The sequence below is a fragment of the Sander lucioperca genome, chromosome 3 (genome assembly GCF_008315115.2).
Source record: "Sander lucioperca isolate FBNREF2018 chromosome 3, SLUC_FBN_1.2, whole genome shotgun sequence".
NCBI classification, from domain to species: domain Eukaryota; kingdom Metazoa; phylum Chordata; class Actinopteri; order Perciformes; family Percidae; genus Sander; species Sander lucioperca.
This window is the reverse complement of record NC_050175.1, coordinates 11999293-12014811: the sequence shown is the minus strand read 5'-3', so window position 1 is coordinate 12014811 and position 15519 is coordinate 11999293. Positions and strand designations below refer to the sequence as shown.

At 42.1% G+C, this 15519-nt stretch overlaps 1 protein-coding gene across 11 annotated transcripts in view; it reads left to right on the top strand.

The window, feature by feature from the left end:
* Window positions 1-15519, top strand: part of si:dkey-205h23.2 (CUGBP Elav-like family member 4) — a 148480-nt gene that overhangs the window by 98194 nt on the left and 34767 nt on the right. For 8 of the 11 annotated variants that reach the window (XR_004101885.2, XM_031281435.2, XM_031281439.2 and 5 more), the window contains exons 4-5: window positions 10023-10151; window positions 14088-14167. Coding sequence is in view for 10 of the 11 variants with exons in the window: in XM_031281435.2 (XP_031137295.1) it covers window positions 10023-10151; window positions 14088-14167 (209 nt within the window). In the remaining variant the exon portion in view is untranslated. The remainder of the gene's footprint in view (window positions 1-10022; window positions 10152-14087; window positions 14168-15519) is intronic. The other 3 variants (XM_031281434.2, XM_031281441.2, XM_031281442.2) reach the window with 2 other exon arrangements.

The following is a 15519-nucleotide window of genomic DNA, read 5'->3' as shown; positions in this document are numbered from 1 at the left end:
ATTGGTGGAATTGGATCTGATTGAACCGGTCTGTGTCTGCCCTGTGCTTGCATTTCAGAGTGGTGATTTAGACTGCCTAGGTCAGATTAGATTGAGCCACTTTACTAATTTATGTGGTCAAGTGTGAATCAGATGGCCCATTTCTATTGCGACACACACACACACACACACACATACCTGTGTAGATCTTATTTTTGTCATGGAGGCACTTTAATTAACGGCCATCTAAAAACAGGCAAAGTCTGACCGACAAGGCCTGGGCGAGAGCCAATCGGCATTCTCACCAAGATAAATTGGATCTCTGGACTTAAGAGGGGAGGATGGATGGGTCCCAATATCAATTACTACCCCTTTTTCAGCAGAAAGAGACGGCAGATGAACAGGCAGTGTGAATGAAATACAGAGAGCTCTTAGCCTGGCACAGCCACTGCTAGTCTGTCAGATGAACTTTCTATATGGGAAGACAGGATAGGACACAACACAGAATGAAATAAGACCAAGCAGACAGGCCCCAACAGAGATATTGAGCGTTAATGGCAACAGGAAGTCAGCAGACAGGCCAGGGAAGTAAACCACAATCACGGCTGACAATGAAATGAGATTTACTATGAAGGCCTGTGGTTGAAAGGAAAATAGACAGCCCAGCTAGGACTGACTAAAGGAGAGAAAGTAGCAAGGGATTCATCTGTGGAAGACTTAGGAGCAGTCAGGTACACCAATCCCAGTGGGGCCACTAGATTGTCAAACCCAGGGCTGCACCGAGACATTTGTACCTCTAGAATGGAGTCACATTTATCAATACCAAGACATCAGCAATTATCTGTCATGGGAACTTGTGCAAGGGTCTCGATTACGTGCCTGTGCAAGCATTAGGGCCCATTACTCCATTTGGAGACTCCAGTAGCCCCTCTTTTGTTCGCGGTGTCCCTGAGAGATGTCCCCTCTCTGGGGATATGGGAGTGTCAGGAGAAGTAAAACCAGAGCAACCCTGCCGCTCGGCTGCCATTGTGGATCACAGAATGGATTCTCTGGCTGTCTATTACAATGACTCATGTCTTATTTTATTTTTCCCTTGGATTATCAAGAAAGAATGGAGCATGGGAGGGGAGCTTCACAGCCTTTAAATCTATTTCTGTTCCTTGAGTAAGCCGACCTCTTCCCCACAAAGTCCACATTTATTTGATGTGCTTAACACCACTTTTTTTCCTGCCCATTTCTATCAAACCCTGATTTCAACTCAGAGATACTGAAACACAATTGAGGCATGGGTCTTCTGCTCACTCGCTCTGTGGCCAGTGCAGGAACAGACACGTACTATATCTCTACTTGAAACCCGAGCAATTTGCTTCAATCCAAAAGGGGCAGAAATGAGGGAAAGTAGACATATCTTGCTCGCTATAGTGAGAGAGGTAAGGATTCAGTGCAAGGCCCATGGAGGAATCCGAGAGAGTGAGAGATGGGAGACAAAAAGAGCGAGAGGGGAAGAGACGACAGGATGAGAAAGTTAACGGAGGGTGATGGAGGCAGCTGAGTGAATCTCAGCAGTAAATCATCTCAGAGCCGCCCCATCCCTATCTCCTCCTCGCCTCGCCAGGAATCTTTTTCCCCCTGACCTTGTCTGCTGCTGTGTCTGTGAAGAAAAGATGGGGCCAGATTATCTATGATTGGAGATGGCCATTATCTAAACACAATCTTGGAGCCAGGTCCCACTCCTCTAGCCACTGCTGTGAGCCTGGAGACCACACTGATGAGAAGAGAGATGATGGGTCAGCCAGCAACACCCTCTCCTTTTATTAACTCTGATAAGACGGTTTCAACACTCTCCTCGAATGCCCAGCAACCTCCATCAACATCGACTTTTTCACAAAGTGCCACTCTCAGTGCATTTGTCTACACACAGTCTCTTTACCCTACTTGTTTATTAGCTCCCCATACTTTTGTTTTATTGGATACTTATACAGTGCTAGGAGCATTGCAATCCCTGCATGTGATACTCAGCATCCCCCTGTGAGCCTTTTTAATATCTTATCCATGCCTTCTGTCTGCCTGGCTGAGGGGAGTCTTTGTAAATGGGTCGTGTTTGTCCTTGCCAACCTACTGCTCTTGAGAAGGTTGACCCCAGTCGGGGCAGTGAATAGATTGACAGGACCTTAAGATGTTGCGCACTGGGCTGTCATGCCCCACCCCAGCAGGTAGGGAAGAGTGAAGGCTGCTGGCTGGTTAAGTCTGGCAGTCCACAGGGGAGGGGCTGTCTGGAGGCACCTCACGCCCACAGAAGAGCGTGCTCCACTTTACATGCAAATGAAGCCAAAAGACCCCTCTGTGCCTCTAGACACGATCGTGCAAAACTGTGAAAAGTCAAGAAGAAACCCTGGCAGCGGTTGATATGTCTGCTGAGAAATACACACGGACATGGGGACACTTGGACAGGCAAAATAAACCACAGATTTCTAACAGTGACCATTGCAGGGTATTTCTTTAAGATTTTAAGGCATTGATGTAAATTACTCTTTTTGCAGAGCTCTATGATTGGGCCTTGCCATTAGCGAAGAGCTTTCTAATGTAGAAAAAGAAGGAGTTAAAATATTTGGACTGAAGCCGCAACAGGCAATTTCTCACAAGTTTTAAGTTTTGGTTCTGTGCTGGTTTTTGATCATGCATACCAGAAGGTTTAAAGCTCCCCTCCCACTCCCCTGGGTAAAGGGATGTGACAGCTCTAGTGGTATAAGTAATGCATTTACAAACACAAAGCCTGTATCCTTTCTTCATGCCTGATACACTGACAATTTGAATGTTTGTTCTCCTCTGATTATTCCATTTACCACCTCACTATACTGGATAATCCACTTGCATACATCAGACTGGGACCAGCAGCAGAAAGGTTTAGTGTGTGGCTGCACATCATTTTCACTGGGATGGGGTCCAATTACTTCTGTTAGCTGCGTAGAAACTAAACATGAGTTAGAAGTAGAATAGGGCTTATTAAGTAGCTGAAGATGTCGCGTAAAGGAAGAGGGAATACTTGTGGGGGTTAAGAAATGCAGCTGAACAGATATATCAAGCAAATTGTTTTACAATTACCTCACTATGTTACTTTACACTTTCTACATTCAACACTGGACTTGAAGTGTGCATATTGACATAAAATTCTTCATCAAATTTGAGATTTTTGATTTCTAACATTATATCAATTCTGAATAAAACACCTTACTGTTGTACTACAACAGGTGAACTACTGTATAAACAGTAACACCCAGGACAATGGTTGAGTGGGTGCTATGTACTTGAATCTTCATCAAGCAATATTTGTTATTATAAATATCAAATCAAATGATTCCCTGTAATTTAAGAGTTGCTCATACTGCTGATAGTGATAATTAAAGGAGAAATCCGGTCAATTTCAACATGTAGCTCTGTTGTTTGGAAATTTGGAGTGCTGTCACTAGCAAAAAAAATGAAAACAATCGGTGCTGCCTACACCGTGTTATCCTCCTGCTAGCGTTAGCAGCCAACAGGCTACATTTTGGAGCGGATCTGAATCACAGCGCAGATACACATTATTTTTCACTTTTGTTACCATTAATGTGGTGTCGGAATAATCTGAAAAATTACTTCCCGACAGGGAAATGTCACACTGCATTAACATTGTGAGATAGGGCATGCCTTGGTGGAGGTCTGTGCTTTCTAAGTGCCCTTTTAGTTCCCAATGTATTTAATCACATTTATCCCAAAAGTGGCTATGCTAAGATTTGTTTTCTTTCAATTATGTGCAGATGTATAATGCTCATTATCTACAGCAAAAATGAAAGCAAATGGCACCTTTTGATTCCAAACAGACTCCCTCTTTACCTCAGTTTACACAACTGGGACATACAGTAGATGATGAAGAAAATTATAAGTCAATATTAAGAAGCCAAAGCCAACATTTTGTACACCCGGTCTGTATGCCTATATGTGCAAGTGTGTCTGGGGCCCGTTTCAGGAAGGAGGTTTAACAAAGTCAAACCCTGATCTCTGAGTTGATTTACCCTGAGATGGGAAACTCAGAGTTTTCGGTTTCAGAACAGCTGATATGAAGCTGATATGAGTTGGTTCAATCAACTTGGAGTAGGTTCATGCGCGTGCAGCACCACAATAAAAAGGCAGCATGAATGGAGCCATGATACTATAATTTACAACGATAACAACCACAAACAAACGGGTCGGCGGAAATACTCATGCGCACATACAGCGAGTTTGAACATGTATTTCGTTAAAAAAGCAACACAGCGGCTGCTGCAAAAGAGAGAGAATTTGCGTGGGAGAAAATTGCTGCTAGAGTAAATGCGTATATTCCAATATAGTGTATATCATATTTAATCATAAGTATAGCCTAATATTACTGGTGAAATTGTATTGAACCTATAATCTATTTCATTTAGGTGCAATACTGCGGGCGAAAAAGTACTAGGCCTACTCATCCCATTCTGAGGCTGTAGCACCATCATTAACATAATTATAATTCATAATCTTTTTTTTCAAAGGGTACACATGGATGTATTGGGTTTACATAATTTACCTGCAATACTGTGGAACTCGTTTTTCAATGGCTCTTACTGGTTTGTGTCCAGGGAACACTACATAAACGTTTAAAACACGTTTCAGAGCGAGTCACACTCTTCTGACGACGTTTGCTATACAGTGGCTTTACTAAAATGCTCCGCATTACCAATGTTGTAAAGAAAACTGCTGTTTGCAAAAAAACGTAATGTGACACAAGTAATCTGCTGGGATTTACAGCATGTCCACGATGGTGGATGTTAGTGATATGAGGACGGATAAGGTTATGTAGGCTACATAACTGATAGACTGGGAAGAAAAACGATACTGCTCAAATAGGAAGTTATCTGGAAATTAAAATGCGTCGGGGCCTCAATATCATCTCCGACATATGTTTAACACCCTGCGAAGTAATACAGCTTCTTCATCAACGGGATCGTCGACAAACGGAAATGCCATATTTTGAGAAAAAAAAACGTTTTATAGTCTGCCTAACACGGTTAATAAACCAACACTGTTTTTTTATTCATGCCAATTACAAACTGTGCTAAAATGCGCCTGATACAGACTGAATGAATGAATGAGGAAATGGAACAGCTAGCGCTGTGTCAGAGGGAGGAGACTGAGAGAAACTCGAGGTTTCTTGAAGAAAACCTGCTCCCGACCAGGTTAGGTTCACAGGCTCAGTTACCATAGTAACTGACTCTGAGGTTAAGTTACCTCTCTTTCTGAAACAGAAAACCCAGAGTTTCCCTCATCTCAGGGTTAACAAACTCAGAGTTTTCACTAAACCTGCTTTCTGAAACGGATGTGGCGGAACTCCCAGGCAGCAGCACACCAGGCTTTTCTAATGAGACCATGAGAAGCACAACTTCTCTGTTGTGCTGCCTGGAACATTACTCTGCATTTGAAATGCACCCAGCGGCCTAGCAGGCATCTTTAATCGTTGGATGCAGCTGTCCATGCTTTCTGAACACTTACTACTACCAAGCTTCCCTGACTGCTGCCAGCAGGCAATACGATACAAATATATATATATATATATATATATATATATATATATATTTACCACAACACAGGAGCAGGAGAGTAATTCTTTAAAAAAGAATATTCCCATTATTGCAAAACAAAAGCAGAAACTTTTGAAAAGTAGACTTCACGGCAACTGATTCTTTGCCTGGAGAGAAAGAGCAGGGTGAGCAATGACAATAAAGGGTAAAGAGAAAGATACAGAGAGGGCAATAGAGAGACAAAAGGAGATGAGAGGAAAGGAAAAGCACAATCTATATGCATATACTGCAGCCTACAACACAAGTAGCACTTCATTCCAGGGAGAGAAGCATCAATCTTGACAGCATATGGTGCCTGTGCAAAATCCATTAATTTTTAATATACCGGGCGATGAAATGAAAAGGCTTCCTGAGACGAGCAATTGTCAGATGTCAGTAGTGTTTTGATAACTTTTTTGATCTTTTTTTATTTGCATTCATAAAACAAGGCTGTCCACATGCCACCTCTGTTTGGACATGGCTGGAGACTGACATGGAACCATTTTCCACACAATTGCTCCCACCTTCAGTCAGCAGATGAGGAAACAAAAAAGACGTGTGGATTACTTATACTAGTACTGTGTGAGAGGAAGTGAGTGTGCACGGGCAAAGGCCTGAAAAAGATGATATGTATAGGATATGAATACTATGTCTTCGCACACATGTACAAGGGCATTCATATACTGTATACATATACAGTACTGTAGGCTACATAAATAAAAAATACAAATATAAAAAATATCTTTTTCCATACACACAAACCTGTTTTTAGCCAATGTATCCTTGAATCTGCTAATTATATTTTAATGTATACAGTGGAAATGTTCCAGGATTAATTAGTGGTGTTTGAGGATGCAATGACACAAAAAACATCACAATGATGTAGCCAGGCTTCCTAACTACCACGCACACATTATTATTTTAAAGTAGTGGCAAGGTTTGAAAGTGCAGATTACAAAGGTCTCTTCAGAGTAGAGCAGAGAAGTGCTGTAGAGCTCAAATGTTCTCCAGCTGTGTGGGTCAGCTCTGTTAGAGGGATAAGAAGAGCCTCTCTCATTGAGAGATAAGTACCAAGAGGTCAAACAGTCGGCTCAATGAGTTCTGTCATACTTCTGTATCCTCAGACAGTTCCATAGGAAGGTCCTCACCCCTCTTAATGCAAATACATGACTGTACTTGAGAGTATTCTTTCTCTACTTCTTTTTTCTTCTCTCCCCACTTGTAATGGATAACTCTTTGGAGTCATGAAGTCATCTCCTTGTGCAGAGGGTGCATTATAAGATATTTATTTATATTCATAAAATTCAAAAATAACAATTTATAGCTTGCGAGTGGCCATAGGAGATGAGCGAGAACATGCTAAATCCAATAAGAGCTGCATTGGACACAGGTGCAAAGTGGACTAATTAATAGCAATATATACTCTGGCCAGGGCATACAGTGGGCCGACTGAGACACTCTTAGGTCAGGCAATGAAAAGATAGCAGCTCCAAATTCATTTTCTCACCATGGCTCTCCAAAAGGAAGGCTCCCAAGTACACTCACACTTCCTTTAATGCCTTCACTGGGGTGTAATTTATTTTTGCGTTTGCCAGCACATTTTGAAAGTTCATTACTTTGCTCATGGCTTGTTAATTAGCCTTGTAAAGCCGCCATTAGATCTCCTCGGGCCAGGACCGAGATGAGACTTTTGTCCCAAAACATTAACACACTGCAGGCGGCCTGTAAAACTGCACTCTGCCCATTTCGGTTGTAACAGTGACACCTAGGTGAAAATCTGAAAGATGCAAGGACAATCAAGACAAAGTCGTGTGCTCTGGAGGGGCCTCATTTCATGTTTCACCTTTGCTGCCATGGACAGGGATCAGACTCATTTCTCTTCAACACCTGTTCAGGGCTGACTTTACAGCTACGCAGCTTCTCCGCTGATGCCCAATATTCAGCAAGATGTCTGTCCTCCTGTCGGTTTTTGCTAAATCCCAGTCGACAGTATAAGTGGCTGGCTCTGTGGTGATCTTTTCAGGTTTCTCACTCACTTTCAATCCTGGAGCTCCAAGGGAGGAGGAACAGTAATGAGCAGTAGTACCAGGCTCAGCTGGCGGGTTTGCGAATTCCTGCTGTGTGAGGCGTGACTACAGGAACATGGACTGACACCACAGCTACAACACCAGCAGTAGGGACTCGGCAGCATGGCCTTATTGATTATGCAGGTGCTCATTTGTGTGGCCAAGCGGGTAGCAGCCACGTGTCTCATTTGAACTTTACAGGAATGAAACAGGATCCGATTTCCCTGCTGCAAAAAGGAAGCCCTGGTGCTTTATTTTTAGAACAGCTGCGTCTAATGGGGCCTGGCAGGTACAGGAGGCGTCACATCTGTCGAGGCCCAGGTGATGCTCTCGCCCTCCACTCCTCGCCCGCTCCCTACCAGTCAAATGACTCACACTGAAGATCAACAGTGTCATTTCCAATAAACTCTTCTTCCTCTTCCTGCCACTTTCCATCAGTTCTGGCGATGGGTTCTTGCTAGTAGCCATTTCATTCCACAACACAGCGGAATAGGAAATGCATAATGGAAAAGATGTAAAGAAGATGAATGCACTGTCTAATGCCAAGGCACTGGGAAGATTAATTCGAAAACTTAATTCAGCTTTCTGGCTGGCAAAAATGTAGTGGTATAGAGCCCATACGTCTGAGCCAGAGAGCCCTCCTCTGGAGCTCAGGAAGCAACTCTGACATGCAGTGGCAGTGGAGATATTGGAGTAGGTGGAGCTGCCCTTCAAACTTAATGAGAAACAACACTGCAAAATTCACTCCAGTTGAATATTGATCAGGATATTTGGAAAAATCAGTACTCACTGTCAGCCCAGATGTTAAATAACACTAGATTCAGGTTACATTTAGACTGCACAAAAGGGACTGCTTTCTCATTTTAACACTGTTCCTTGGCCACTTACCCATCACCTTTTCCCATTGATAAATTTTACATAAAATGTCAGTTTGATAGTCAGAATGTAGCCCTCGTAATTTGGTCATAAACAACCGAGTCTATTGCCATTCCTTAGATTTGTCTGACGATTTCGGCGTCGGCCCTTACAGACAGAAGTTCGTAAATCTCTTTGTCTTTCCAGTCAGACATTTCCGGTGGCGTCTTCATGTAAATCACCCTTCTTCTTCACTCTCGGAAACTTCCCATTTCGCGCCAGCCACATGATAGAAGCGTCTTCAGCACACCTACTCTCTTGACGTGTTTCTTCGGACAACGACCGGCTCTATTCACACATGGGCTCAATCGGACATTATACAGACTTTGTACTAGGGGGCTGGCAGAGAAAAGTCTGTTCCTGTCTTTGATGTCTGGTCCAACTGATTCTGGCATTTACGTTCTCACATACAGCTCCTCTGGGTGATGTCTAGATAAATGTAAGTTCAGGGTTGCAGTCCATGTGTAAAAGCGGCTTTTGTCACCAATAAATGGACATTAAGAAGTAGATCTGCTCCAAGCATCTCAAAAGCATCTTAGCATAATTTTGATGAATGAGGTTAATTACTCATAATAGTGGAAAATAAGCAGCTAATTAAACCATAGATTCAACAGAAATATTTATTCAGGACCTATTTTAATGCTTTGCCAGTCTTTCGTTTCAAGGCATGAGAACTAGACCTTGTAGCTTTCATCATTAAAATGTTTTCCAATGCATTTGTTATTTCTGGGTGGCCAACACTGGGCAATTGTTTTTAAATTCTACTCAGTATTTTCAAGTATTTGTTCCCCAACTTCAAGATTTCCATACGCATTGATACTGAAGAATGTGAGCGCCTTAAATTTGGCTCCATACAAAATATTTTACAGATTGTCAGCAGAAAGTGGAGCAGATGAAAAAAGTATAGTCTTGGAAGTACATGCTGGCTGAGACACTGTTTAGTTTTGTCACTTTTACTGAGTTTATCATGGAATAGATTGTGCTGCGGAGTTTACTCGTGCTTATTATAATTCCTACTCCTTTGGTGATGAGAAAATGTAATACCATGTTCTTGTTCCATGTTCTCTTTCAACTCAGTGAATTAAGCATCCAGACGATCTAACAGTTTGTCAACCTGTGCAAAACACCCCCGCTCTCTTTCTACCTGAAACCCACAGCGCTCCAAACAGCATTTGTATCAAATGTCACCGTGGCAGACTTGAATAGCTCACAGGAAAAGGGAATATAACTCCCTCATACCAGGGTGGGGTGGCACACCACACAACAGTAAGATCAACAACAATAACAACAGCAGCAGCGTAGGCTCAACACAGCAGACTGCTGATAAAAGGGGCGGTTTTGAGTTGCACAAGTTCCTCTCAGCTCAGCAGAACGGTGCCATCAGCTGTAGCATTTGTTCTCTCCTCTCTTCCACCCTCCCTCCTTCCCTCCCCCTTCCTCTCTTCCTATCCAGAAGACAGGAAGCTGTTTGTGGGAATGCTCGGCAAGCAGCAGAGCGAGGACGACGTCCGGCGGCTGTTCGAGACCTTCGGCCAGATCGAGGAGTGCACCGTCCTGCGTGGGCCTGATGGGGCCAGTAAGGGTCAGAGCCCACACACCTCCCACTCTTTTTTCCCCTGTCTGTCCCTCTTAATCCCTCTGTCTGTCAGTACGTGTACTGTTTCTCTCTCTCTCTTTTTGCTCCTCACATTTTTGGAACCGGGCTTCACCTGCTGTGCACTCATTGACATCGTCTGCGATCCACTGTGCTCTTCTAAATAACTCATCCTTCCTTTCAGCTATTCTGTTTATTTCACCACCTCTTGTGTGTCTCGCTCGCGTTTCTTTCATACCTCATTGTCACTGTGCTCCGACACCTCCTCCCCTCACACTTTCCTTTTCTCACTACTCTCTGTACTTCCCTTGCCTTTTTTGTTCTCACTCTACCTCTCCTTTTTTCTTTCCCTCCCGAACTTCTTCTAATGTTGTCTCTTCATCACGGCAGCTCCTCTCACCCTGGGCTTGTACTCAACAAATCCATCAAACAACACCTTGTCTTTGAGCTCACCCCCTCTCCTCCTCCTCCTCCTCCTCCTCCTCCTCATCCCCTTCGTGTTATTTCAAAAGCGGAGGGATGTAATCATGTTTGTTTCCCACATTCCCGTCATCCCTCCCCAGAGACACTATTGGACGATAATGTCCTACTGTAAATAAAGCAGCCAGGCTCAGAGTTTTGCTGCTGTCACTCACTGTGCAGCAGATTTGCCTGCATTCAGGAACAGCTTATACATTCATGTCTGTGGCTTATGTGCTATTAACTTAGTAGAGCGTGGTCAAATTAAAGATGGCTGTGAAATGTGCGATGCAGGTGGGATTGTTCTGAGAGAGCGAGAGGCTCCCCATCAGTCTTTGATGGGTCTCTGTCTCACAGCCATATTTGGAGCGATAACGCCAGTGATATTGCTCGGAACCTCTACCTCCCTTTCTCTCTGTTGACTGTGATTTATTGTCCTATGTGTGAAAAGGATGTGTGGGAAGGCAAAGGAGAGGGGTTGATATTGCACAAGCCTTCTGAGTATATCAAAGGAAGAGGCTGGCTATACTGAACCACACGACTATCTATGTCTACATCTGTTCCTCTCACTGTTAATCCCGGGTCTATTGCTCTGCGTTGCCCCACCGGCTCACTACCTTTCTTTCTCCCTGGCTTGTTTCCTCTCCCTCCCTCCCCGGCTCCCTTTCATCCTGTCTGCTCAGATGCCTCAAGCTGATTGACAGCACATAAAATGAAATAAGGCCGGTGCTGCTGTGTCAAACAGGAGCTAGTTTTCTCCCTCATTTGCACTTCCACTCCTTTTCACCCTCTTGCACCCCGCACCTCATCTCTTTCTTCTCTCTTCACATGCCATACATTTCCTGTGTTGCTATTTGTCTCTATTATCACTGGCTTGATCATTACCTTTTCTTCAAGTTTTCACTGCTATGAAATAGAAAACTGTAGAGCAATGTTAACTATGAATGCTACCACCAGACAAAGGTCTCATATATAGGTATCTGGTCCTATCACTCACTGTGCAACAGTCCCACGCAATCATTACGGGATGTTACGGCAAATTATTTTTCCAGCCGCCTCTCTTGGGATGAGGTTCCCGTAATTTGAATGAGACAGACCTTGAAATTGACAGTGCTATCTGTTCCATGATGGAGGCTTTGTCCCCTGTTGATGTAAATTTATGCGACTGAGAAGCTTTTCAGCACCCCTCTTCACCCAATAAAAAGGCCGAGAAGTTTAACATCCATCTCTCTATGGCGCTGCTCCTCAAAGTACTTTCAAAGTGCAACACTTGCTGCCAGAGTTGAATAGAGCCCTGAATTGTCAGGAAAAATAGAGAGATGGCTTTTACGTCTATAATTAAGTTGTGTTATAAATGTCACCCATTCAGCGGGATGGAATTCATGCATACATATTATTACCCCGGGAATTCAAAAGGCAGTGCAGATCCTCTTGCTTGAAAGCAATACAATCTCTATTTTTCCTTTTTCCCCCCCATCTCATTCTGAGCCATCAAATTCAAAAACTCAAATGTGCACTATAATTTAGGGGCTGTAGCACTTTCAATTCTTCTGAGATGTTGTGCTCTGTGTCCCTTAACTTTTTTCTTTTCTAGGTCAGGAAAAGTGAGGCTACAGCATTGTTTTTTTTTCTGGTGGAGAAATTTGAGGACATTGTATGTTTGACATGACTTTGCCATTGATGGTGTATGCCAAGTCCTGTGGTTGTGAGTGTCTTTCTGGCTGGGCTGAGCTGCTGGGGTCACTGGGATTCTGGCACAATCTGATAGCCTTGTTAGGGAACCAACAACAAGTCATCTTGCCTAACAAAACAAAAAGGCTTTTGCAAGAACAAACTGCCCCTTATTATTTCAACAACAAAGGTTAAATGTGTTTGTTCCTTCAAAGACAGACTGGCAGTCAAATGGCACACAGTAGGCTGATGCATTTCAGTTGGACAAATGAAGACCTTTCCTGCCTCTACCCGGAGGGGTGTTCAAGTAAAGTAAAAGGGTGCTCGAGTGTTGTGGCAGAATCAAAGCCTTCTTTGACTTATCTGTTTGCCTCTGTAGATTTATAATACTTTGAGGACATTTGACAGTACAGGAAACACATGGCCTTTACTACTCACCACATGTCTGCACACAACAGTTTCAACTGCTTACCATTTATTGTATGGCTGGAATGTGGACAGTAAGCCTCAGGTAAAGGTGGAAATTGTCTTTCATTGATTCTGATCTTTTTGATTTTGTCAGGAAATGATTAATCTGCTTGTCTGGGAAGCAAAGCTGACTCGTGAGATGTAGAAGTGAAGGGGTCACTGCCAGGCACAGAACACCCCCTGAGCCTACCTATCAGTGTTTGTAATTGGAATCAATCATCATGACTCCTTTGGGAATGTAGAGTGGATACATTTATATGAACGTTTTATATGAACATTTTAAATAGGTTGTCAGCAGTTCTCAAGAAACCAGTGATTGAACTCAGGAAAAGCATGTCTGGTTCTAACACACTGGTGCTACTCAATTAATGAAAAGGGGGCAGAATTAATCCATGAGTTTGTTAATTAGGTACCTCTTGACTTAACACATGAGCTACCTGAAGGCAAGGATAAGAATAGGACATAACAGAATACTGTGTGCAGTCTATGACGACCATAAAGCTTAGAGAAATAGCTCCTGTTGAATTTAATGGCTTTTTGAAAATTACCACATTTCAGTTCCACTGTATTTCACTTGTCTTTATGTTATAGTAGTTTAGAGCCTGTCCTTACCTACACACTGATACACTAGTTAATCATGTGGTTAGTATACAGTATGTAACCATCCAAAAACATATTGTGCATTGTTATTATTATTATTATTATTATTATTATTATTATTATTATTATCTATTTGAATCATTTTTAACATCATCTGAAATGTTAATGCAATGAGGCTCCAGAACAATGCTGCCACCAGCCGTTCCCTTGTCTTCTGGCCAACTTTTTATGTTGACTTTTCCTTTTTTGCGTTAACTACACAACAGATTTAAGATGATTTGAATGCCCCTTGAGCAAAGCCCCCCGACCTCCCATCTGAAATTATATGCGAGCAAAGATTCGGTTAGATAGGCAGATTATAATACTATGCCTTTGTCATCATAATCTCTTTCATGAGTGACTGCACACAAATCACAATGTGTAAATATTAAACAGATTAATAATCACAAACAAGTCAGGATAGTAAACGCCTTGGCTCCATGCTCCGAAGTGGAGGAGGTGGAATTAGAAATGGGCGAGGGACAGGATGTTCCACGCAGCTAATGCCTTCACTACAATTAGACTGATTTATTCAGAGTTATGCGCTGAACACACAAACAGCAGAATATTTACAAACCAGATAACATGAAAACAATGGTAACGAATGGTGTCTTTCCCCCATATTCAAGGCCATATCCCTGATTTTGTGCCAATCCCTTCTATTTCTCTCGTTTTCTGTGTATACAGGCTGCGCCTTTGTCAAGTTCTCCAGCCACGCAGAAGCGCAGGCAGCCATCAACAGCTTGCATGGGGGACAGACTATGCCTGTAAGTAACACACTCATAACAAATGTTCTAACAACAGAATTCAGTGTCTAGAATATTTCAACGTAGTTGCAAACAATTGCTTTTCCACTCAATGTGGACAGTCATAGAACGTTTTGCAAGTGATATGATGTCACTTTGATGTCTATTTATGCAAGCTGTTTTGCCTGTGGTCTTACTTTTATAAAATGTTTGAGGTAGACTGGGATAAAGTTTACAACAAAGATTGGTGGACTTTTTGACTCTCTTTTTTGCCCTGCCAAGAGACAGAGCAAGCCTTCCTTTAAAGTTTTCTATTCCACATGCATACCGCCACTGGAGGGTGTATTCCTCTTTTTAAAATGCAATATTGAATGTCTTTGTCTTTTTTAGGTGGTTTAAAAATGCTCATGCATTTATGACAAAAACATACACACAAAAGATACCAGATCTATCTACTTATCTATTTCTTTATCTCCTTTCTACTACCATTTAGTATGTATATACAGTGTACTATACACACACACCTATATATATATATATATATATATATATATACAGACACCACAGTGACTCCTTTCAAAGCACATCAACAGTTCACAGTCACACACTCAGACATTCTCGCTGTTATCGCACACAAAAGATTCCCACAGTCAGCATCCACCACCTTACAGCGCACAGCTGCATACTCTGTATCTGTCTTTTCACTCAATATCCATTTCCTTCTCCTGCTATTCACACTACCTTTTCAGCAGACAGATAGAGTTTTTACATTCACAGTCTTATAAAGACATGATTATTGTGCACTGCACATGAATCACTGAATGTGTCCTCAGAAGACATTATATATATATATATATATATATATATATATATATATATATATATATATATATATATATATATATATAAGTATGATGTCATTCACGTATTCATTTGAAACTGGTGTGGAATAACGGACACAGTAATGAAAGAACTATGCATAAATAGTTCAAGCATAGTATAACATGATACTGTAGGTATGAGTTTGTTATTTGGTTAATTTCCATTGTTACTTGCTATACAATTATTAAACAGCACAGACTACATTCTATAAAATTTCAGTTTACAGAAACATTTTAATTGGAACATCAAATCGTTACCATTTAATCACAATTAGCCATTCTTAAAATCTAATGCCACACTGAGTTTCTACTTGCTTATTGTAGTGATAGTTAAGTGGGGAAATACTTTAAAACAAACTCACAGAGAGCCTTCAGCTTATCAGGTTCTTTTAGCTAATGTGTTAGCTAGCAATTGCCCTACTTACATGCCCAGAAGAAACAGAGCATCCCATTGGAAAACCTTTTCTGACCACCTGTTGATTGTAAGCTCAA